Source organism: Palaemon carinicauda, chromosome 17, assembly GCF_036898095.1.
Source record: "Palaemon carinicauda isolate YSFRI2023 chromosome 17, ASM3689809v2, whole genome shotgun sequence".
Classification (NCBI taxonomy): domain Eukaryota; kingdom Metazoa; phylum Arthropoda; class Malacostraca; order Decapoda; family Palaemonidae; genus Palaemon; species Palaemon carinicauda.
In genome coordinates this window covers 44,497,466-44,522,447 of record NC_090741.1, presented here as the reverse complement: position 1 = coordinate 44,522,447, position 24,982 = coordinate 44,497,466, and the positions used below count along the sequence as shown (strand labels likewise).

General features: G+C 43.2%; 1 protein-coding gene across 3 annotated transcripts in view; it reads left to right on the top strand.

The window, feature by feature from the left end:
* LOC137656715 (TBCC domain-containing protein 1-like) overlaps positions 1–24,982 on the top strand; it is a 137,511-nt gene that overhangs the window by 40,246 nt on the left and 72,283 nt on the right. The window contains exons 1-2 of one of the 3 annotated variants that reach the window (XM_068390947.1): positions 577–692; positions 14,187–14,294. In XM_068390947.1, coding sequence (XP_068247048.1) covers positions 657–692; positions 14,187–14,294 — 144 coding nt within the window. In that variant the 5' untranslated portion in view covers positions 577–656. Of the gene's footprint in view, positions 1–576; positions 751–14,186; positions 14,295–24,982 lie in introns of those variants that run through there. The other 2 variants (XM_068390949.1, XM_068390948.1) reach the window with 2 other exon arrangements.

Here is a 24,982-nt window from a genome sequence, read left to right as displayed (position 1 = left end):
TTCTTCAATTCTTAGACCTTAAGAAAGTTTCTTGCTAAGGTTTCTGACTTCTCCCAGGGCTTAAAAAAGTTTTTTTTTTTTTACAAAGGTTCTTCAATTCTTAGGGCTTAAGAAAGTTTCTCGCTAAAGTTTCTAATTTCTTAGGGCCTAAGCAAGTTTCTTACTCAACTTCCTCACTTCTTAGATCTTAAGGAAGTTTCTTACTAAGGTTCCTTCCATCTTAGGCCTTCAGACATTTTCTTACCAAAGTTCCTCAATTGTTATACCTTAAAGTTCCTTATTTTTTGCATAAGAAAGTTCCCTACTTCTTAGGTCTGAAGGAGGTTCCTCACTCCTTGGGTCATGAGCTTTCCCACTTCTTATGTCTTAAGAAAATATTTTCTTACTAAGGTTCCTCACTTCTTGGGCTTAGGAAAGTTTCTCACTAATCTTCCTCCCTTCGTAGGCTTAATAGAGTTTCTTACTAAGGTTCCTCACTTATTATGCCCTAAAGTTCCTTACCAAAGTTCCTCCTTTCTTATGTTCTAAGAAAGTTTCTTATAAAGTTCCTCACTTCTTAACTGTTAAGAAAGTTTCTTACCAAAGTTCCTCCCCTTTTAGATCTTAAAGAAGTTCCTCACTTTCTTGGACATTTCTCTTGTTTTTGTCTAACCCAAATGGTCGCGAAAAACAGCAACTTCAGCGGGACAAAGGTGTTTTTATAATGTTTGTTTGTTTGTTTGTATTTGAATGGTTTGAGGAATTAGTCACGTAAGTGTTTGTTTAGACTTTTCAAAGGCTCATTAGACACACAGGTCTATTTTGAGTATTGATTCGTATTAAATCAAATGGTTAAAGACGAAAATGTGAGAGACATGTTCGTTGAGGAACGTGATTTTTGCAATTTGAGTTTTGTAGTCTCAACTTCCGGACTAATATTTTCGTGTTAGTTTACTTCAAATCTCATTGAACTTTACTAACGTTATAATTTGGTTCTTCTAGATTCATAATTTTCATAAGAGAATCCATAGAGTATATTTATTTTTAAATACCATCGTCTAATATGTAACTTTAAGTCCATCCTCTTGTCTGATGGACCCTAACGAAATCTATCTTCAGCTATAGGGCGGTGCCCTTCGGCATGAACCTTCTGGTATATATTCCTACCCAACCTATTGGTCATGTGCCTGTTCAAAATAATTTTGCAAAACTAGAGAACTGTAGGACATGCCATGGTAGAGGAACCTAAGCTTTTAAATTTCGGTATATTTCTCTATTATTGACAACTTTCTTGGACGAATAAAAACTTTTATCATTTAGTGTGCGCAATTACTGTCAATAAGTTTTTCTGTAACTCATTTAACTACCTAACCCAACTTAGGATGCCATATCCTCTTCACAGGACTTTGGTTTTATTATAGTTCCGGTGTGATGGTCTGAACGATCCCCCGGTCTCAGAATTCTCCTTGATAATCTGCGCATGCGCAAACATTACCGTTTGCCAGTGCATACGAAGTTGATGTTTTATTTTCCTGTAATGTTAGCGTGCGCAGCTCAACATTACCGCTTGCCAGTACATACGAGCTTGATGTTTTATTTTCATGCGAGCGAAGCGAGCTAATGGCAGAAAATAACCATTATACAATGTCAAGGAGAATTCTGAGACCTGGGGATCGTTCAGACCGTTACACCGGTCAGGGCAACGTTTTCCAATCAAAAAAAAAAATTATATTGCAAAACTTCTGTTTTCTTCCGAAAGGACATTTATTTTTGGGGCTAAAGAGTAGTTAGGGAGGTATACCTTATTAGGATTTTACCGGGACTCGGCCCCTACACTGGCCTAAAGTGAGCTAGGACAACGTGATCCTATTCGTAGTTCGTGGAAGTATCGCTGAATTAGTAACTGTAAATTCTTTCTAAGAAGAGGTTGAATGGTATATTTTTTAATTTGGCAAATAAGAAATAATGTTCACACCTCTTGATAAAGATGTGAGGAGTTTCATTGAATAATTGAGATCCAGTGGTTCCGCCAGTTGCTAACACTGGTCTTAGTTCTTAAATTATTATGATGTGATGTAATTATGGTTTTAACATTTACAGCCGTTTAAAATTTCCAAATTTTTCTTGCGGTTGTTGTATCCCCTTGTTTCCAGTTGTGAGGCGTTCTTTTCTGTTTACCTGTATCGGCTGCGCTTCTAAGAATTGCCTCTGGGAATTTTAGTGATTTTAACCCTTTTACCCCCAGGCTATTTGGAAATTTCCAACCCTTAACCCCCAGGGGTTATTTTTTTCCCAGCACATTTTGCAGTATATTTTTTTGAATTGCTCTAACAGCCTTAATTTTTGTCATAGAGAGGTCAGGTTGGTCTCATTATCTTGGAAAATGCCTGATTTTCTCAAAAAATTATAAAAAATATGAAAAAAAAAAAATTATAGCATTTTTTTGCAAGGACGTACCGGTACGTCCATGGGGGTAAAGGGATGGCTTTTGTGAAACGTACCAGTACGTCCTTTGGGGGTAAAAGGGTTAAATTGAAATAGGAAATGAGACCTCAAGTTACTTAGAACCATTAGGAAGCTATCCATTTCACTGGTTTCCTTGCCAAAAATTTACTTTATAAATAAATTCACGGATTTATTGGAAGAAAAACAGGGTAAAATTAGACTGTTGAAATACTGTGGGGGATGCATATTAATTCAAACTTTCCTTCTTGACCAAACCTTACCTGTGGTGCTATAGCCTATGTTGTCATCGTTTCTTTATGCCCGTGAAGCCTACCACCTAACCTGATCAAAGGTGCCGTAAATCATTGTGTGAAATGTATGGGTGCGATATGTCCTAACTGATCTGTTGCAATTTGATATAAGGTGATGCAGTAATACCACAGTATTCGACCATAATTCGTTCGAAAAAGAGGATCGAATACTGATTGATTCGAATACCGAATCATTGTTTCCCATTACAAATATTGAAGTGATTAATGCATTCCAAGCCCCAGTTGATTTGCTTTTAGCATAAAAAAATTGATGCAGTTATGTAGTTTTAAATATTTAACTTAACCGGTGAATATATAATAGCTGCAACTCTGCGGCTCGACAGACAACATACTTAAAAAACTCGCGAGCGATCGCTATGCAGGTTGCGGGTGTGCCCACCAGCACCAACTGTTGGCCAGATACCACTCTCGGATGTAAACAAAACCTTCAATTCTTCTCTGTCGACGTTGACGACAAGACGTACTTTTACTCGCTGTAGAACCTGGAGTTTTCCCATCATATTTGGTGAAGTACTTTAATTTGGTTTGAGCTTTCGCAGTACAGGTGTTTTTCTTCAAAATAAACCCTTGAACTCTTTTTTGAATCGGATTATTTGTTGATGACTTAGATCGTTTTTTGGAATTTTCCTTTCAACCCAATATGGTGTTGACTGCACAACCCAGACGGTCTAAACAGTCTCGGGTGGACGCTGTGCGCGCGCACCTGTTGTTGTTGACAGTTCCCAGACTGTTCAGCAGTTTCAGGACGCTGCGTCCTGCTCCGTCACGTATGCACCAGTGCGGCCGGACGCTGCGAGTCAAACGTTGCCTACCCCTTTGCCGTTTTCTCATCAGTTATCAGATGAGGAACTGTCAGATGAGGACGTTGCTGAACCACAGCCTGAGGATCAGCCTTCAGATTTAGATGAGCCTAAAGCAGTTCCACCATCTATGGACTTTAGAAAAGTCATGCTTGTTTTTAAAGAGTTGTTCCCTGAACACTTTATCTCTGTGGCTCCACGTTCGCCGCAGTCTGAGTTTGTTTTAGGCGTTCCTGCTGCCATGCCACCCTTTACGAAACTCGTTCTCTCTCGCTCATCCAAGAGAGCTTTACGGCTGTTAGGCGATTGGTTGGAAACCAAGAGGAGTTTAGGGAAGACGGCCTTTGCCTTCCCCCCATCTAAACTCTCGTCTAGATCGAGCGTCTGGTATGCCACGGGAGAAGTTCTCGGCTTGGGAGTTCCTGCCTCTGCCCAGGGCGACTTCTCAAGTCTTGTAGACTCTCCCCGCCGCCTTGCCATGAGACGCTCGAAGATTAGTTGGTCATCCTCGGACCTGGACCACCTTCTTAAAGGCATCTTTAGGGCGTTTGAAGTTTTTAACTTCCTGGACTGGTGTTTGGGAGCCCTGAGTAGGAAAATCTCATCTGCCGATAGGGATGTTTCCTTACTCATTATGTCCTGCATGGACAAGGCCGTCCGCGATGGATCCAACGAGCTTGCCGCTTCATTCACGTCCGGAGTCCTAAAGAAACGAGAGTCTCTGTGCTCTTTTACAATAACACACACAAACTCTCAATAAAAATGAAAACATTAGAAGTCATTTTAACATTAGAAAATTTACCTTTTTTGGTTGCCATACAACAGCGTAAGTGAATGGTGGCTTGGGGAGGAAGGGAGGCGTTATTGCCGTAAAGGGGAATCACCTTCCATAAAAATATCTGGTAACTGATGTTTGGAGTTTTTTCCCTTTTCTATCGCTTTGATTTTGGTTTTTCTTTAATTAAAAACTGATCCAGTGTTTGTTACCTTTGCCTTTTTTTGCAGAATCTTACGGTAATGAGACCTAACATTATCATTGAAAAAGTTTACACCCCTATTGGTTATTATGGTATCAGGATGAGTTTTCTCAACAAAAACTAGAACTTCCTCCCACTTAGCATAGATTTTTAGCACCTTTCCACAAATAAATGCCTTGCTAATGCTATCACCTTGTAACTGTTTCTTCTTTATAAAAATAAGTACAGTAATAATTTCTACACTTCAAGTATCTAAGGCCTTTTCTTCATCAAAGTAGTCACTCCAACATTAGCGCTCTTTGTTCTTTTAAATTGTCGATATTGTCAACTTAGCCATAGAGTATTCAAGAGAAAGATCTGAAACGCGCATAACGTTTTTGTGTTTGGATGTTACAGTATTTCCCTTTTCAGCCTAATAGTTATTCGTGTTATTTTTGTTTATACTAAACCACTTTCTCTTTTAGGCTTCTTTGGACCCATGTTTGAGTGCTAATGAATAAAAAAAAAAAAAAAGGTACAAAACAAAGATAGAGCAGTGTAACTTGAAAAATAAGGCAGAGCGTATGTTTACGTTCATCTGAAACAACGGCCAACGTGTAAGCTGATAGCGAACGGCTTGGTGGGCTTTCAGTCGCACTGGTCAAGTACCGAATACTTGTTCTAGAACGGGCGTTTTTCTCTCTAATTTTTTGGTAGTGAACCGATCTGCTTGAACTTTGAGACGTTACAATACTGAGGTTCTACTCTATAAGCTAGCTTAAATACCTTTAACTTCAAAGTCTAAAGGTTTATGAAAAATGGATCACCAGAAGTGGGAGGCCACAACAGCAGATGGAATCAATGGTCCACTCTCTTCACATTTCATGTGTTGACTTCAGATTATGTACCTTACTTACTTTACTTTACGGGTTTATTTCTCGCCCTCCGTCAGACACTAAAAGTCTGTTCAGGCGGGCCTTGGTGTGTGAAAAATAATTTCTTTCCACTTAATATTTTGCTTTGTATCTTATCAGTTATTTTGCTAGCATTTGTATTCAGGCTTAATAGTTTTCAGGTCACTATTATAACACTTTCTAAAAAGATAAGTCTTCAGGTTTTTCTTGAAAGCTGCCACATTTTTGCTATTCTTGACATCGAGTGGAAGGTCGTTGAAGAGTCTCAATGCAGCATAACTGAACGCTCTTCCTCCTATTGCATGATTCACACTAATTTCGAATAGTCTATGTGGGTCATCAGCATGTCTAACTCTTAAAGGCTTAAAGGCTATTCATGAATGTCAGAGGCAAGAGACAGTGATATTGCCCTAACAAAAGGGACAATGCCCTAGAGACTAACCATATATACATATGATCAGTGACTAAGCCCCCTCTCTATCCAAGCAAGGATCAGGGAGGGCCAGACAATGGTTGCTGATGACTCAGCAGGTTGACCTATGGACACCTCCAAACCCCCCAATCCTTTGCTCATAAGGATGGTGAGATAAATGAATTAATGAGCTTGAGCAGCACTCGAACACCAGGCTGGGACATTTCCAATAGGTCACCACATGAAATTAGGGTGTTATTTTCAATATTAATCTTACCCGGTGATCATGTAGCTGCAGCTCTGCTGCCCGACAGAAAAAACCTACGGGCGGGATACGCCAGCGATCGCTATACAGGTGGGGGTGTACAACAACAGCGCCATCTGTCGAGTAGGTACTCAGGTACTTCTTGTCAACAAAGAACCAATTTTCTCTCTGTCGTGCCACCGGCAAGACCTACTTGATACGCTGTTGTTTCTGGAGTTGATTTTCACGCTTTTTGGTGATGTATTCTCTCTAGTTATTAGCTTTCGCTGTACAGAAGTTATCATCAATTCTTTATCACTTTCATTGATTAGATTTTGGATTATTTGTTGACGACTTGGATAGATTTTGGATTTCCCCCTTTGACTAATTCAAGATGTCTGACCCTACTCAAGTCCCCAAGTACAGGCAGTGTAGCGCTAGGGACTGTTCTAGGCGTCTTCCGAAGGCCTCTATAGATCCTCACACCGTTTGTTCCAATTGTAGGGGTAAAGCCTGTCAATTGGAAGATCGATGTGAGGAATGCGCTGGGCTTTCGGAATTCGATTTTCAAGAATTCCTTAAGAATGCACGTAGGCTAGAGAAGGATAGGATCAGGAGGAGTTCGTCTCGCTCTTTTGATTTTTCCTCTCCCCATGCCCCTCAACCTATTCCTTCCCCTGTAGTGGTTACACCCGACCCTTCTACTAGCTCTCATCAACCCTCGATGGCGGATATGATGCGTGCCATTCAGGCTCTTGGTGATAGAGTTGAGTCATTAGCGAATGACCGCAATCAACTCTTGGCCGACGTCAAAGAGTTGAAGGAGAAAAGTGCAGTGGGAAGTGTAGTTAGTGCAAGTGCAGTGAAAAGTGTCAGTGTTACGCATGAGGGTGCGTCTGTTCGTGCCAGTCGTCCTCCCAGTCCGGGACCTCTTGCAAGCTCCCAAGCCCAGGGGAGAAGCAATGTCGAAGGACCAAAGGGTTCGACAGGCCTTGATCAGCGTACAGATGTACCCTCAGTGGTTGAGGACGTATCTTGCAGAGATCGTCCCACCCACAAACAGACGAGTGAGCCCATTCATTCCTCGTCTGCGGAAGAAGTTTCTCGTCAGAAACGCTGGACCAAGGTCTCACGACCTCTCAAGCGCAAGGTCCCTTCCGAGCGAGTCCAACGGCCCAGGTGTAGCCACTGGGTCAGTTCGGACTCGCCGCAGTCTTCCGAAGACTGCACACCTCCCAAGAGAGGTAGAGTGGTTCCCCAGCAGGCAATCACTCCGTCTGTTGCTGCACCATCCGCTGTAGACCCTAAGTGGTCTTTGCTGCAGTCTATGCAGACTCAGCTAGCTTCCTTCATGCAGGAGTATCGTGCTGAGAAGGTTGACGCTGCACCCGTTAACCTACAACCTGCCACGGTTGTGCGCTCAGCTGACACTGCGGCTGCCTGCTCCCACACTCCGGCTGTGAGAGCTCCACCACCGATGCGCAGTCGACCCTGCCAGACGCATGTTGACGTTAGCCGACGTGCGGCACCCTCCGTTGACATGCGTGAGCTACCGCATCAGCAGTGGGAAGGTGCAGTCAAGCTGCCGTGTTTTGACGCAATGCGGCAGTCTCCGCAACCCACGGCAGTCCCCACCACGCACCACCACTCCGCTTTTGTTGTTGCCAGCTCTCAGACTGACCAGCAGCGGCATGATGTTGGATCCAGTGCAGCTACGCATGCACCCGTGCTGCCGGATTCAGCCGTTCAGCTTTCTTCTCCTCCTTTGCCACTTCCTCCTCAGCATTCGGATGAAGGAATCTCTGATGACGACGAAGCTGCGCATTTGGACGATCAACACTCCGACATAGATGAACCCAAGACTACGCCTCCCTCCTTAGACTTTAGGAAAGTCCTTGCCCTGTTTAAGGAGTTGTATCCGGAGCAGTTTGTGTCTGCAGCTCCACGCTCACCTCCCTCTGAGTTCGCTTTAGGCATGCAGTCAGCAGCTCCTGCCTTTACGAAGCTCGTATTAGCTCGCTCTTCCAAGAGAGCTTTAAGGGTACTGGGAGAGTGGCTGCAGGCCAAGAAGCAACTTGGGAAGACAACCTTCTTGTTTCCCCCGGCCAAGCTTGCTTCCAGATCTAGCGTTTGGTATGCCACAGGAGAGGTTCTAGGCTTGGGAGTTCCTGCCTCTGCCCAGGGCGACTTCTCAAGTCTGGTAGACTCTCCCCGCAAACTGGCTATGAGACGGTCCAAGATTTGCTGGACCTCTTCGGACATGGACCATCTTTTGAAGGGAGTTTTCCGTGCTTTTGAGATCTTCAACTTCCTGGACTGGTGTTTGGGAGCGTTGAGCAGAAAGACCTCCCCTTCGGATAAGGACTCTGCCATGCTCATCATGTCCTGCATGGACAAAGCCATTCGGGATGGGTCTGGCGAACTTGCGGCTTCTTTCGTGTCTGGAGTTCTTAAGAAGCGAGATCACCTTTGCTCCTTCTTGTCGGCAGGGGTCACACCATGTCAGAAGTCAGAGCTGATGTTTGCTCCGCTATCCAAGTGTCTCTTTCCTGAAGAGCTGATCAAGGGGATTGCCGCCTCGTTGATCCAGAAAGACACCCATGACCTGGTGGCGTCATCCGCACGTAAAGTCACAGCTTTACCTTCCGTGCCTAGACCTAGGATGGACACACCAGCGTCTAGGTTCATTCCGCCCTTTCGTGGCAGAACCTCCAGCAGAGGAGGTACCCGTGCCGATAGTCAACGTGGCAAAAAGAAGAAGGGTTCCAAGTCCTCAAAAGGCAGAGTCTGACTGCCATCTTCTCCAGACAGCAGTGGGAGCCAGGCTCAAGAACTACTGGCAGGCCTGGGAGAACAGGGGTGCAGACGCACAGTCTGTGAAGTTACTCAGAGAAGGGTACAGGATTCCATTCTTGCGCAAGCCCCCTCTAGCAACAACTCCTATCGACCTCTCTCCCAGGTACAGAGAGGAGGACAAGAGGCTAGCTTTACAGCAAGAGGTGTCTCTCTTGCTACAAAAGGGAGCGGTAGTCATAGTCCGGGACCATCAATCCCCGGGCTTCTACAACCGTCTCTTCTTAGTAGCGAAGAAGACAGGAGGGTGGAGACCGGTGCTAGACGTCAGTGCTCTAAATGTCTTTGTCACCAAGCAGACGTTCACCATGGAGACGACGAAGTCAGTGCTAGCATCGGTCAGGAAGGAAGACTGGATGGTCTCGTTAGACCTAAAGGACGCGTACTTTCACGTCCCCATCCACCCAGATTCCCAACCTTTCCTAAGGTTCGTCTTTGGGAAGGTGGTTTACCAGTTCCAAGCCCTGTGCTTTGGCCTAAGCACGGCACCTCTAGTGTTTACCAAACTGATGAGGAATATTGCCAAATTCCTGCATTTAGCAGACATCAGAGCCTCCCTCTATTTGGACGACTGGCTTTTAAGAGCTGCGTCAAGTCGTCGCTGTCTGGAGAATCTCAAATGGACTATGGATCTGACCAAGGAATTGGGTCTCCTGGTCAATATAGAAAAGTCCCAACTCGTCCCATCCCAAACTATAGTCTATCTAGGTATGGAGATTCAGAGTCAAGCTTTTCGGGCTTTTCCGTCGGCCCCCAGAATCAGTCAAGCCCAAGAATGCATCCAGAGCATGCTGAAAAGGAACCGATGTTCAGTCAGACAGTGGATGAGTCTAATAGGGACGCTTTCATCGCTGGACCAGTTCATCGCGTTAGGGAGACTCCACCTCCGACCCCTTCAGTATCACCTAGCTGCTCACTGGAGAAAGGACATGACGCTAGAAGCGGTCTCAGCTCCTATCTCCGAGAAGATGAAGTCTGCACTGACTTGGTGGAAGAACAACATTCTTCTCAGGGAAGGTCTACCACTGGCTGTTCAGACCCCCGACCACCTTCTCTTCTCGGACGCATCGGACACGGGCTGGGGTGCGACACTGGACGGTCGGGAATGCTCGGGCACGTGGAATCCGGATCAAAGAGCACTACACATCAACTGCAAGGAGCTACTGGCAGTTCATCTGGCCTTGAGAAGCTTCAAGTCCCTCCTTCTAGGCAAGGTGGTGGAGGTGAACTCCGACAACACTACAGCCTTGGCGTACATCTCCAAGCAAGGAGGGACTCATTCGATGACGTTGTTCGAGATCGCAAGGGACCTCCTCACCTGGTCAAGAGATCGAAACATATCGCTTGTAACGAGGTTCATTCAAGGCGACATGAATGTCATGGCAAACCACCTCAGCCGGAAGGGTCAGATCATCCCTACAGAATGGACCCTTCACAAGAATGTTTGCAACAAACTATGGACCCTGTGGGGTCAGCCCACCATAGATCTGTTCGCTACCTCGATGACCAAGAGGCTCCCAATTTATTGCTCACCGATTCCGGACCCAGCAGCAGTTCACGTAGATGCCTTTCTTCTGGATTGGTCCCATCTAGACCTTTATGCGTTCCCCCCGTTCAAGATTGTCAACAAGGTACTGCAGAAGTTCGTCTCTCACGAAGGGACAAGGTTGACGTTGGTTGCTCCCCTCTGGCCCGCGAGAGAATGGTTCACCGAGGTACTGCAATGGCTAGTAGACGTTCCCAGGACTCTTCCTCTAAGAGTGGACCTTCTGCGTCAGCCGCACGTAAAGAAGGTACACCCAAGCCTCTACGCTCTTCGTCTGACTGCCTTCAGACTATCGAAAGACTCTCAAGAGCTAGAGGCTTTTCGAAGGAGGCAGCCAGAGCGATTGCCAGAGCAAGGAGGACATCCACTCTCAAGGTCTACCAGTCAAAATGGGAAGTCTTTCGAAGCTGGTGCAAGGCGAATTCAGTATCCTCAACCAGTACCTCTGTAACGCAGATAGCTGACTTCCTTTTACACCTAAGGAAGGTAAGATCCCTATCAGCTCCTACGATCAAAGGTTACAGAAGCATGTTGGCAGCAGTCTTCCGCCACAGAGGCTTAGATCTTTCCAACAACAAAGATCTACAGGACCTCCTTAAGTCTTTTGAGACCTCAAAGGAGCGTCGGTTAGCCACACCAGGTTGGAACTTAGACGTGGTCTTAAGGTTCCTGATGTCAGCAAGGTTCGAACCGCTTCAATCAGCCTCTTTTAAAGATCTCACTTTGAAGACTCTTTTCCTCGTTTGCTTAGCAACAGCTAAAAGAGTCAGTGAGATACACGCCTTCAGCAGGAACATAGGATTTACATCTGAAACGGCTACATGTTCCTTACAGCTTGGTTTTTTAGCTAAAAACGAACTCCCTTCTCGTCCTTGGCCCAAATCGTTCGAGATTCCAAGTCTGTCCAGTTTGGTTGGAAACGAACAAGAGAGAGTACTATGCCCAGTAAGAGCTCTTAAGTACTATTTAAGACGTACGAAGCCATTACGAGGACAATCAGAAGCTTTATGGTGTTCTATTAAGAAACCTGCTTTACCGATGTCGAAGAACGCAGTTTCTTATTACATCAGACTTTTGATTAGAGAAGCCCATTCTCATCTGAATGAGGAGGACCATGCTTTGCTGAAGGTAAGGACACATGAAGTTAGAGCTGTCGCTACTTCAGTGGCCTTCAAACAAAACAGATCTCTGCAGAGTGTAATGGATGCAACCTATTGGAGAAGCAAGTCAGTGTTCGCATCATTTTACCTTAAAGATGTCCAGTCTCTTTACGAGAACTGCTACACCCTGGGACCATTCGTAGCAGCGAGTGCAGTAGTAGGTGAGGGCTCAACCACTACATTCCCATAATCCCATAACCTTTTTTAATCTTTCTCTTGAAATGCTTTTTATTGTTGTTTTTGGGTTGTACGGAAGGCTAAGAAGCCTTTCGCATCCTGGTTGATTTGGCGGGTGGTCAAATTCTTTCTTGAGAAGCGCCTAGATTAGAGGTTGTGATGAGGTCCTTTAGTATGGGTTGCAGCCCTTCATACTTCAGCACCTAGGAGTCGCTCAGCATCCTAAGAGGATCGCGAGGCTCAGTAAGGAAGACGTACTTAAAAAGGCAGAGTAATGGTTCAAGTCGACTTCCTTACCAGGTACTTATTAATTTTATGTTTGTTATTTTGAATAACTGCTAAAATGAAATACGGGATACTTAGCTTCTATTGTTAACATGTATGCTGGTCTCCACCCACCCCCCTGGGTGTGAATCAGCTACATGATCACCGGGTAAGATTAATATTGAAAAATGTTATTTTCATTAGTAAAATAAATTTTTGAATATACTTACCCGGTGATCATGAATTAAAGGACCCACCCTTCCTCCCCATAGAGACCCAGTGGACCGAGGAGAAAATTGGTTCTTTGTTGACAAGAAGTACCTGAGTACCTACTCGACAGATGGCGCTGTTGTTGTACACCCCCACCTGTATAGCGATCGCTGGCGTATCCCGCCCGTAGGTTTTTTCTGTCGGGCAGCAGAGCTGCAGCTACATGATCACCGGGTAAGTATATTCAAAAATTTATTTTACTAATGAAAATAACATTTTTTTGGAATTGTCTGTACACACCTACGTTTTGTAATAAGAAAGTCGGGCTATATCAAATATTTTGATGAGATTACCAACATTAATACCTAAATAAAAAAGAAAATACTGTAGTGTAAGGTAGATAATTAGAAAATCCAACTATACATGAACATTAAAATAAGTTCATTCAAGCCTGAAAAGTATCGCAAAATACTCATGATAGGCAAAAAAGCTAAAGAACATAAAAAAAGCTAAATTATCTAACTTGGCAGTGTTCAAAACCTTTTGTGAATTAAAATAATCCTTTAAATTTTTATCTCGTACCAAAATATACCATTCTAAAATTTGCATGACCAATATACCAATATAGTACTTTTATAACTAGCTAAATCTGGAATTCCATGAAATCAGGCTGTAGACATAGACTAAAGGGTTCAGGTCAAGTTATGCAGTGATACTTTAACACAGTATTATTCAATTTATGAAAATTATGTAAATATGCATACCAAAAAGGAAAAATAAGATGAAGATAAGATATTATTACTACTGTATTATTATTATTAAATGCTAAGCTACAACCCTAGTTGGAAAAGCAGGATGCTACAAGGCCAGGGGCCCCAACAGGGAAAATAGCCCAGTGAGGAAAGGAAACAAATAAAAATATATTTCAAGAACAGTAACAACATTAAAATAAATATTTCCCATATAAACTATAAAAACTTTAACAAAACAAGAGGAAGAGAAATTAGATACAATAGTGCGCCCGAGTGTACCCTCAGGCAAGAGAACTCTAACCCAAGACAATGGAAAACCATGGTACGAAGGCTGTGGCACTACCCAAGACTAGAGAACAATGGTTTGATTTTGGAGTGTCCTTCTCTTACAAGAGCTGCATACCATAGCTAAAGAGTCTCTTCTACCCTTACCAAGAGGAAAGTGGCCACTAAACAATTACAGTGCAGTAGTTAACCTCTTGAGTGAAGAAGAAATGTTTGAGAGAGATGTAATTAACATAGAAAAGGTAAATTTATTAAATTTTATTTGGATGGAAAAACTACAGCATTAAGTTCTGGTGCACCGGTAACATTTTCACATAGCATTCCCATGGCGGTAACTCGATCCCAGCTTCGTTATATCTGTACAGGCTGTCTGTGATTTTCAATTTATTTTTTTGTTTTTGAAAAAGCCAAGAATGGTTTATATACTGAAGTAGGCTATATTAGTAGCTAGATATTTTACACTAATGTAAGAATAACATAGAAAAGAAAAAGCAATTCATAGATATTTAAAGACTTGGTTTGATGGTACTATCGGTATCTCTTAGTATCCCTTATTCATGTGGCCTAGATTGTAAAAAACCAGTCTTTGACAAGTATTTGAAAAGTATTTTCTCCTTTATGTATGTGAGATTTCACCATAATCCACATAGTATTATTTCCAAAGAGATTTTTGAATGAAGTTCAAATAATTATACAGCTCAGTCAGCATTAAAGTTTTTGATGGAAAGATACTGTTTGTTTGTTTGATTTTATTAAGCATCTTGATTAGCTGCCATGTTTCCTAATGTCTTTTAAGGTGTCCAGTGTTTCTTTAAATGACCAAACTTTTAACTGTTATGTATTGTGCATTTTTGCAGGGTAACGCCGGGCCGAACATGGGGGATGAAGTCCAAATATGGGTTCGACCAGAAGTGATGGAGCTTGGAGTTTTACCTATAATTCCCCCGGATAAAATTTCTATTGAGGTACTGTATTCTAATTGGTGTTATTTTAGATTACATTACACTACTTATTTAATTTTGTCCTAGGAAACAATTTGATTGAAAAAAATTGATATATTAATCTTAATTTATTAGTTTAGGTTGTGGTAAATAGCCCCTTGGAATCAACTTAAAATAAGGAAGGTCTTTATGTAACATTTGATTCCAATTACTGTGTTTTTTTTTAAGAATACTAATGGGTTTATTCCACCCCTCTCATCAAGCTTACTTTATGGGATCTTTTAGCATCATATACCCAAACATGTGCAAATTAGTAACATGTTTTTAAATATTTAACTTAGCCGGTGAATATATAGCTGCAACTCTGTTGCTCGACAGACAAACTGTACAGAAAAAACTCGCCAGCGATCGCTATACAGGTTGCGGGTGTGCCCAACAGCGCCATCTGTCGGCCAGATACCAAGCTCTATGTAAACAAAGACTCAATTTTCTCTCTGTCGACGTGTCGACAAGACGTACTTTACTCGCTGTTGAAACCTGGAGTTTTTCCCATCATCTTTGGTGAAGTACTATATTCTGGTTTGAGCTTTCGCAGTGCAGGTGTTTTATCTTCATCTTAAATCTTGAACTCGTTTTGGATAGATTTAATTATGGTGACAAAGAGAGTATGGACTTTCTTTCACTTTTAAATGGCCGACCCTTCCCTTAGACGGAAGTGTGTTTAGGCTTTTAGTAATTATCTTATCACGTTATAAATTAATTATAGATTTTCCTCTATATATTTTATATCTCTCCACCTTTATTAGGCCTCTTCGATTAACTTTCCATTTATTATAAACATATAAAAATAAATTTTAATGTTTTGTTTATATGCGACCTTTCCTGAGATTAGGCGGTCCTAACTTGGAAACCGAAGTTAAACAACGTTGAGCCCTTTGCAATCGTAAATAGCTTTTAAAGAGCTAATGTTTTAAAACCTTTTAAATGAATATTTTTAATAAATATTTTATGAAAGAATTTCTTTGAATAGTCTTCGTACTGTTTTCAAAGATGAACTAACGTTTAGTTTATTTATACTACGCAGTTTGCGCTCTATCGTTACGATAGAGAGAGAGAGTATCACGGTTTCACTTTGCAGAAAGAGTAAATCGATTCTGACGTTTTGTTCATTATTCTTTCAAAGCTTAAATGTTTTAAATTCTTGTTTAAAGGAACTTTTTAATTGAAAAACCTTTCAGTTTTTTCCTTTGGTCAAATAACATGTTTTTTTGACGAAATGTAATTGGGCTCTTCTCTTAGGTGCGAAATCAAGAGAGAAAGAGAGAGAGAGATAGAGACGGAGGGAGAGAGAGGAGAGAAAACGTTCCGTTCAAGCGGGTAACGTTGTTCTCGAGTTACTCTCGTCCCTAGTCTCTGTACGGGGAGAAAGGATAAAACGTTTTTAGTTTTTTATTCTCGTCCCCAGGCTATGTGCGGTGAGAGATTGAAAACGTAGTTTATATGAACTAGCGTTTAGTCTCTTCCCCAGCCACTGAATTTTTTATCTTAAAATATGTTTTCTGTTTTTTGCTGGTATTAATGAGCTTGCATTATACGACTGATTTCGCAATTACTACCTTTTGATGAAGGGTAGAATTGCGTGCTTCAGGTAGAAATCAGTAAAAGTTTCGATTTCAGTGAAATAAGTGCAAAACAGAAAATCGAAGTGATAAAGTGATATTGCGCAAAGTGTTACAGTGTTGCGTCCGAGGGTTCGTCTGTTCGTGCCTGTCGTTCACCTAGTCCGGGACCTCTTGCAAGCTCCCAAACAGGGGAGAAGTAATGTCGAACGACTTATGGGTTCGAGAGGCCTTGATCAACGAACAGACGTTTCCCTCTATGGTATCGGGTGTATCTTACCAAGATCTCCCCTACCATAAGACGAGAGAGACGTTTTTTCTCCTCGTCATCCGAAGGCTTTTCGCATAAGAAACCTGTCCAAGGTATCGAAGCCCTTAAGCGAAAGTCAGTCCTTTCAGGACAGGTCCAGCGTCCTGGTTACAGCCATTAGGACAGCTCTGACCCTATGCAGTCATCGGATAACTGCTCGCCGCCTAACAAAAGCGTAACACAGACTCCGAGAGTCTTTTTTGTTGGCAAAGTGTTGCGGTCACAGACGTTACCCTCGTCTCTTACCACGACCATTTCCGTTGATCCTTAATGGGTTGTACGGCAAGACATGCAGAATATGCTTGCCTCCCTTATGGAAGACTATTCTGCCGATTTGTCCGTTGAGTCTAGCCGTTTATCTCATCGATATCCTGGCTTTCAGCCAACCTAACGTTCCTTTGTGCTTCCTGTTGACGTTGGCGTAGCTAAGTCACGTCAGTCAGGTTGTTTAGAACCACACTCGATGCGGTCTCGTGTGGATTTTCAGCCGCATTTGGACGTTAGGCCACTGGCTGATGCTCCTGTTGACGTTCAAGACGTTCGCTAACAATCGGAGTTGACTTGTTTTGACGCTGTGCGTCAACCTCCGCATTCTAGAGTTGTTTTGACTGCTCAGTCTAGGCAGTCAAAGCAGTCTCGAGTGGACGCTGTGCGTCCTCACGCACCTGTTGTGGTTGACAGTTCAGTTGTTGACAGTTCACAGACTGTCAAGCAGTTACATGACGTTGCGTCCTGGTCCGCTACTAATGCACCAGTGAGTGTGGACTCTGCTCGTAAAGCATTGCCACCACGGTAGGTCTCTCCCTTGCTTGAGACTCAGCTTTTATCGGACAAGGTTCCTGTAGATGAGGAAGTTGCTGTTCCCCCTCCTACTGATATTCCCTTGAGGACTCTGTCAGATGGAGAGGAGCCTAAAGCTGCTTAGCCCTCTATGGACTTTAATTAAATCATGATGATTTTTTTAAGGATCTTTGTCCGGATCTTTTTGTAACTGCTGCTCCTCGTTCGCCTAAACGTCAGAGCTTACACTAGGCCTAGCTACTTCAAAGCCGTTGTTTATAAGCTAGTGCTCTCTCGCTCTCCTAGAGAGCTTTACGTTTGCTAGGCGACTGGTTTATCACCAGGAGGAGTTTGGGGGATACAGCCTTTGCTTTCCCTTCTTTTAAACTGGCTTATAGAGCGAGAGTCTGATATGACACGAGAGAAGTTCTCGGCTTGGGAGTTCATGCCTCTGCCCAGATAGACTTCTCAAATCTCGTAGACTCTCCCTGGCGGCTGGCCAGGAGACGCTCCAAGTTTTTTACAGGTCAACTTCACAGCTGTTTTCGAGCCTTTGAAGTTTTGCTGTACAATTATGTCATGCATAAACAAGGCTTTCAGGGATGGAAAGCGGTACCGCCTCAGTCGCTAACCCCGTCTGTTGCTGCACCTGCTCCCGTAGACCCTAAATGGGCTTTGCTGCAAGACATGCAGTCCAAGCTTGCGTCCTTGATAGAGGACTTTAATGCGGAGAAGGTTGCTGCCGAACTTTCTGGCCAACAACCTTCCAACCGGTCGGTTGTGCGTCCTGTTGACGCTGAGGTAACCTTCTCGCGTCTGCCAGTTGAGGTGGTTCCTCCACCGATGCGACCCAGTGTGGGTTGCCAGCCGCACGTTGACGTTAAGCGACGCTCGGAGGTGGTTGTTGACGTTCAGGACGTTCAACAACCAGCAGAGGTGACTTGTTTTGACGCAGTGCGTCAACCTCAGCAACCCGGTATGGTGTTGACTGCACAACCCAGACGGTCTAGACAGTCTCGGGTGGACGCTGTGCTTCCTCGCGCACCCATGGTTGTTGACAGTTCACAGACTGTGCAGCAGTTCCATGATGTTGCGTCCGGCTCCGTCACGCATGCACCAGTGCGACCGGACTCAGCGAGGCAGACGTTGCCCACTCCGTTGCCGTTTCCTCATCAGTTTTCGGATGAGGAACTATCTGATGAGGACGTTGCTGAACAACAAGACGATCAGCCCCCAGAATAGATCAAGCCCTGCTATCCATCCAGAAGATGCTGAAGAAGGAACGCTGCTCAGTCAGGCTGTGGATGAGTCTGGTAGGGACGCTGTCATCCGTGGAACAATTTGTGTCACTAGGAAGACTACACCTCCGTCCTCTTCAATACCATCTAGCTTTTCACTGGAAAAAGGACAAGACGCGAGAAGCGGTCTCGATCCCGATTTCCGAAAAGATAAAGTCTTGTCTGACTTGGTGGAAGGATAATATCAACCTAAGAGAGGGTCTTCCCCTGGCTGTTCAGACTCCCAACCACGTTCTCTTCTCGGACGCATCGGACGTGGGCTGGGGCGCGACACTAGACGGTCGGGAATGCTCAGGACTGTGGAACTCGAGTCAGAGGAGCATGCATATCAACTGCAAGGAGCTGTTGGCAGTACATCTGGCCTTGAAAAGCTTCAAGTCTCTCCTTCGAGGCAAAGTGGTGGAAGTAAACTCAGACAACACCACGGCCTTGGCGTACATCTCCAAACAAGGAGGTACCCACTCACTGACGTTGTACGAGATCGCAAGGGACCTGCTCATCTGGTCAAAAGGTCAAGACATCTCCCTAGTAACGAGGTTCATCCTAGGCAACTTGAATGTCATAGCAGATTGTCTCAGTCGGAAAGGGCAAGTAATTCCAACCGAATGGACCCTCCACAAGGATGTGTGCAAGTGACTTTGGGCCACTTGGGGCCAACCAACCATAGATCTCTTTGCAACCTCGCTGACCAAGAGGCTTCCAATCTATTGCTCCCCAGTCCCGGACCCAGCAGCAATACATATAGATGCCTTCCTCCTAGATTGGTCACATCTGGATCTCTACGCATTCCCACCGTTCAAGATTGTCAACAAGGTACTGCAGAAGTTCGCCTCTCACGAAGGGACAAGGTTGACGTTAGTTGCTCCCCTCTGGCCCGCGAGAGAATGGTTCACCGAGGTACTTCGATGGCTAGTAGACGTTCCCAGAAGTCTTCCTCTAAGGGTGGACCTTCTACCTCAGCCTCACGTAAAGAAGGTACACCAAAGCCTCCTCGCTCTTCGTCTGACTGCCTTCAGACTATCGAAAGACTCTCGAGAGCTAGAGGCTTTTCGAAGGAGGCAGCCAGTGCGATTGCTAGAGCAAGGAGAGCATCCACCATTAGAGTCTACCAATCGAAGTGGGAAGTCTTCCGAGACTGGTGCTGTGGAGGATTAATTTTATTTTAATTTATTTTTTGTTTGCCAAATCAAGAGAGAGAGAGAGAGAGAGAGTGTGAGTGTGTTTAAGTTTTGTCAGAGAGAGAGAGAGAGAGAGAGAGAGAGAGAGAGAGAGAGAGAGAGAGAGAGAGAGAGAGAGAGAGAGAGAGAGAGAGAGAGAAATTGTTTACAGTATTGGCTTTAGTTTGTCACAGAGAGAGAGAGAGAGAGAGAGAGAGAGAGAGAGAGAGAGAGAGAGAGAGAGAGAGAGAGAGAGAGAGAGAGAGTTGTTTTAGTATTGTTAAATAGAGACATTTTATTTGCTTTAGCTTTGTCATTAGAGAGAGAGAGAGAGAGAGAGAGAGTGTGTGTGTGTGTGTGTGAGTGAGCGAGTGTTTATTTACTTGAAGTTTGTCAAACCGCAAGAAAGAAAGAAAGAGTGTTTATTTGCTTTAGTTTCGTCAGAGAGAGAGAGAGAGAATTTCATTTGCTTTCGTTTTATTAGATCGCGCGTGCGCGAGAGAGTATGTGTATGTGCGTTTGTGTGTGCGTGTTTTGTGTGTCCGCGGTGCGCGCTGAGGTAAGGGTAATTAGCGAATGATTGTTTGAAGTTGGAAAGATTGTTGGTATAATTGAGGTTGTTTGTTTACCTTTTTAGCTAGGATAGGGTGGTGATGAATGTCTTGGGCGAAAGCATTGGATAGCGAACGATAGAAGGAGTCGGCTGTGTATTTTTTTTGCTCTTCGAAAGCCGGCTGTGAAGCTTTTTTTTATATTCTGAGTAAGTACTGTTTTATTTATTTTTGTTAGGCGCGTTCATGAGTGATAGAAAGTTTATTGTTTATCTTTGATTATGGTGCGATAGTTAAGTTAGTTAGGAGTGTTCATAAGTGTTTTTCTTTTTATTTTGGCAGGCCGCGATTCCTCCTTTGGGGAGAAGATTTATTTGAATTTGACTATTGATGACCTGGCTTACTTAAGGAATTTGTGTTTAGAATGCTCTAGTGGATTGATTTATTTGACGACGACCCGGACCGAATTTATTTCCGATTGCTGTTGATGATACCGATGATGATGATGATGATGATGATTACGCTCAAGGACTAAATCAATTAAAACATTTTTGTATTGACTGAGTGTCAAGTGTTGCCATATTGTGGCGTTACAACCGAATTGTGGGGTTGTGGCTTTGGCCGAAAAGGACTGTTGGCCCTTGTGTGGATAACGACGTCCACACATAAACAAATATTGGTTTTGGTGTGTCACGTGTGTGTGGATAAAGAGTTCCACTCATAAACAAATATTGGTTTTGGGTGTGTTAATTTTAAGTGTTAGGGGTTTTTTTATTTTGAATGGTGATACGGTTTTTTTCGGTATATTTATGAATGTAATGATTTGTTTTACGTGTAATTATTTTGGTTGTTGGTGGTTTATATGTTAAGCTTATTTTGAATGCAGAATTTTTGCTTTTGGTTGCGTTAATATAGTTTTAAGGCTATGTTTTGTTTTCATTTTCCTTCTGTCCAAGAGTCTAGTTTAAAGTAAAGTAAGGGGAAAGTTTGTGTTGTGGGATATTTTGGAAGTAAGAGTGATTAAGGGTGTGGGGGGGTTGTTTTGTTGACATCCCGCCACATAAATTTGGCGCCCGAACAGGGACTTGAGAGGTGGGATTGAAGCTGGACTCTTTGACGAAGGACGGAATTAGGATTAAGGTTGATGAAAAATGGAGGAGCAATTAAGGGTTTTGAGGGAGGAATTGCGGCTGAGTAAGGAGCGTGAGGAGAGGTTGCTAGTAGAGAATGAGAGGTTGAACTGGGAGAATGCGGTGATGCAGAAGGAGCTTAGGGAGTTAAAGGGAACTGTAGCGAAAGTGGAAGAATGTTTTGAGATGAGGATGAAAGAGAATGAGGAACGAATGGAGAAACGAATGGAAGATATGATAGGGCAAGTAATGGGGATGATGAAAACTGTTGTAGGTGAAGGTGCAGTCGGAGGAGTGGCTTCTGCTTCTGGTAACGGGTTGATTGTGGAAGAGGATAGGGTAAGTGATAATGGGGACGGTAGTGATAGTGATATTGAAAGTAAAGGGCCTAGACATAGTAAGATTGGAACGAAGGGTGATAGGAAGAAGGAGAAGAAAGGTAAAGATAATGTGAAGAAAGAAAAGAAGAAAGGTCAGGGTGTGAGTGAGGATGATCATGAATGGGTGAAGGTGGTAAGTAAGAAAAAGGGTAAGAAGGGGATAGTTAAAGATAGGACTTTGAGTGTAGAACTAGATTCATTGTATTCAAATGAAGAAGAAGGCAACAAGAAGGGAGTAGACAGTGAAGATAGTAGTGAGAATGAAGTAGAGGAAGTTTGTAAGACAGTGTTTATGAGAGAGGTACCTAGGTGTGAAAGGTTTAATGAACATAGCAGTAGGGATGTATATGACTTCTTTAGGGAATATGAAAAGTTTTGTCAGGCTAAGTATGGGGATAGTAAGAGAGTTTGGGCTAGGGAGTTGGGAGAATTTTTGTCAGGATATTTGTTGACGATGTATGGGGTGATAATGAGTGTAGGAGAGGTTGAGTATGAAAGTGTAAAGAATAGAATAATTGAACAGGTAAAACGTATGAAAGGTAGTGTTAGGTATAAGCGAAAAAATGATTTTGATGAAGCACGAATGAAGGTGGGTGAAGCAATCTCGATGTATGTATGTCGGTTAGAAACATTGGCTAGAAAGAAGTATGGGGACGAAGGAATAAACGAAAATAAGGAACTAATGAAGAAGTTTTTGGGTACAGTACCAGAGAGTGTGTGTGAGTTTATTAATTTGAAACGGAAGGAGAAAATGAGGTGGACTAGAGAGAGATTGACTTGGGATGATATTTTAGAGATAGTTGAGGATTACGAGTTGGATAGGTGTATGAAAGAAAGTAAATCTGTGAGTGTAAGAACTGGAATGGAGGAATGTGTGCCAGAATTTGGTAGTTTTAGAGATGCTGTTATGAGAGGGCCAATGAGGGCAGCTGATAGTGTAGTAGATAGAAGTGTTAGGGTGAGTAATGTAGGAATACCTATGCCGAGAAATGACGGGTTTAGACAGGGAAACCAAGTTTGGAGAGATAGAAGTGCTAGTACGCAGCAAGTTAGGTTAGGTAGTGGTATCCGTGAAGAGAGGTGTTATAGGTGTGGGAAGGTAGGACATAAAAAGAACGAGTGTAGATGGGCATTAGGAGCATGTTTCGGGTGTGGAGAGACAGGGCATCGTATTAGCGACTGTAAGAAAGAGAAAGTGGTTAAGTGTTATCGGTGTGGTATGACTGGACACATAGCGAGTGGATGCCGTAATAATCGTATGAATGTAATTTGTGGTAATTGTGGTAAGGATGGTCATTATGCTAGAATGTGCAAGGAGCAATGGGGTAAGTGTACTGAATGTGGTGCAGATGGGCATGTAGCTAGGGTTTGTAGAAAGAAGGGGTCAAGTCAGCCAGGATGTTCGGGAAACTAATTAATCAGAGGGTTCAGCTGGGTGAGTCCTCGTGTGTGTGGGGAGTGAATGTGATGCATGTTCGTGAGGGTTTATTGCATGAAGATGTGATGGGAGAAAGAGCACATGATTGCATGAGTGTGAAAATGATTTTTAATGGTATAGAGTTGGTTGGTTTGATTGATACTGGTTGTGGTGTCAATTTAATGTTTAGGAATGCATATGATAAGGTAAAAGAGGTTTGTGAATTTAAGGGATGTAAGGGTGAAGTAAAAGGTATTGGTAATTTGCGTATGCCTGTGCAAGGGAAGTTGCGGGAAAATGTTATGATTGGGGGGCTGATGATGGAGGATAATGATTTTTACGTGGTTGAGGGAGCGAATGAGAAATATGACGTACTGCTTGGGTATAAATTTTTGAAAAAATGTGGTATGATTGTACATCCAAGTGTGAATATGATTGAAATAAAGGTTAAAGGTAATATTTGTGGGGAATTTTATTTAAAGGAAGACGGCAGAGTGAGTACGAAGGTGTGGAAGGGAGTGCCATTGGTAGCAAGAGAAAGTGTAAAGTTATCGGGTAAGAAAGGTGAGGTTATTAGTGTAAAAGTTGCATGGCCGAGCAGTCTGGGAATTTCAAATAGTGATAAGGATGAATATGTAGTGGAAGGTATGGAAGCAGGTAATTTGGTGAAAACGAGTGCGTATATATATGATGGTGTTATGAATATGCAGGAACCCCAGGTGTATGTAAGGTTGTTGCCGAGTGTTAGGAGGAAGAGAGTACGTGGAATACGTGAGGGCGATTGCATGGGATGTATGTATACACTGATTAATGTAGAGGATGGAAGATATGTCAAGGCGAGACAGGTAATGGCTGGTAAGGTAAAGAACGATGACGATTGGGATTACGATACGTTGAAAGGAAGAATTAAGTTAGATGAGAGTATAAGTGAGGTCGAAAGGGAACGATTGCTTAAGATGTTATGGGATAAGCGGAGAGTTGTGAGTCTCGGTGACGATGATTGTGGGGGGTCAGACCTGCCAGAATTTAAAATAGTTCTCAGTGATGATACCCCCATATATCAGCGTCCCAGGCATTTTTCTCCGCCTATTGCCAAGGAGATAGAGGAGCAGTGTCAGGAATTAGAGCGTATGGGTGTAATAGAAAGGAGTGAGAGTGCCTGGAATAGCCCTATTGTCCCTGTACGAAAGCCTGATGGAAGTTTACGCATGTGTATTGATTATAGGAAGGTGAATGAGGTGACTGTTAAAGAACGTTTTCCAATGAATGTGGTGTCTGATTGTGTTTATAAGATGCATGGAATGAAAGTTTTTACTAAATTAGATTTGGTGAGGGGCTATTATCAGATGCCTCTAGCAGAGGGGAGCAGGCCCATTACCGCATTTTCAAGTACGAATTGTCACTTTCAATTTAAAAGGTTGAGTTTTGGTCTTGCTAATGCGCCTGCTGCCTTCCAAAGAGCGATGAATGTTGTATTGGCTGGTTTCGATCGACAGAAGGTGACTGTTTTTATAGATGATATTCTGATTGCGAGCGAGACTGTTGAGGAACATATGCGGTTGCTTGAGGCAGTGTTGATGCGGTTGATTGAAGTTGGTGTGAAAATTAAGCTTGAGAAGTGTACATGGTTGTCCAGGGAGGTGGAATTTCTTGGGCATGTAGTGGGTGAATCTGGTATAAGGAAGAGTGACAAGTTTGTGAATAAGGTGCGAGAATTTCCACGTCCCCGGACTGTGCGTGAGTTGCGAGGTTTTCTTGGTTTGGTTGAGTTTGGGCGCAAGTTTGTTAGAGATTGTTCAGGTATAGGGAAGCCTTTGAATGAATGGACGGGTAAAAGGAATAGTACGAAGTTAAAATGGGATGATCGGATGATAGAAGCGTTTGAAAGGTTGAAGGAAGAGGCAGCGAAAGACGTCACTTTGGCATTTCCAGACTACAGTGAAAATGCGGATATGCTAGAGTTGTATACGGATGCGAGTGGGGTTAGTATGGGTGGTTGTTTGGTTCAAATGCAGAGAGTAAATGGAGAAGAGCAATTGAGAGTAATAGCGTATGTTAGTAAAGCGTTTA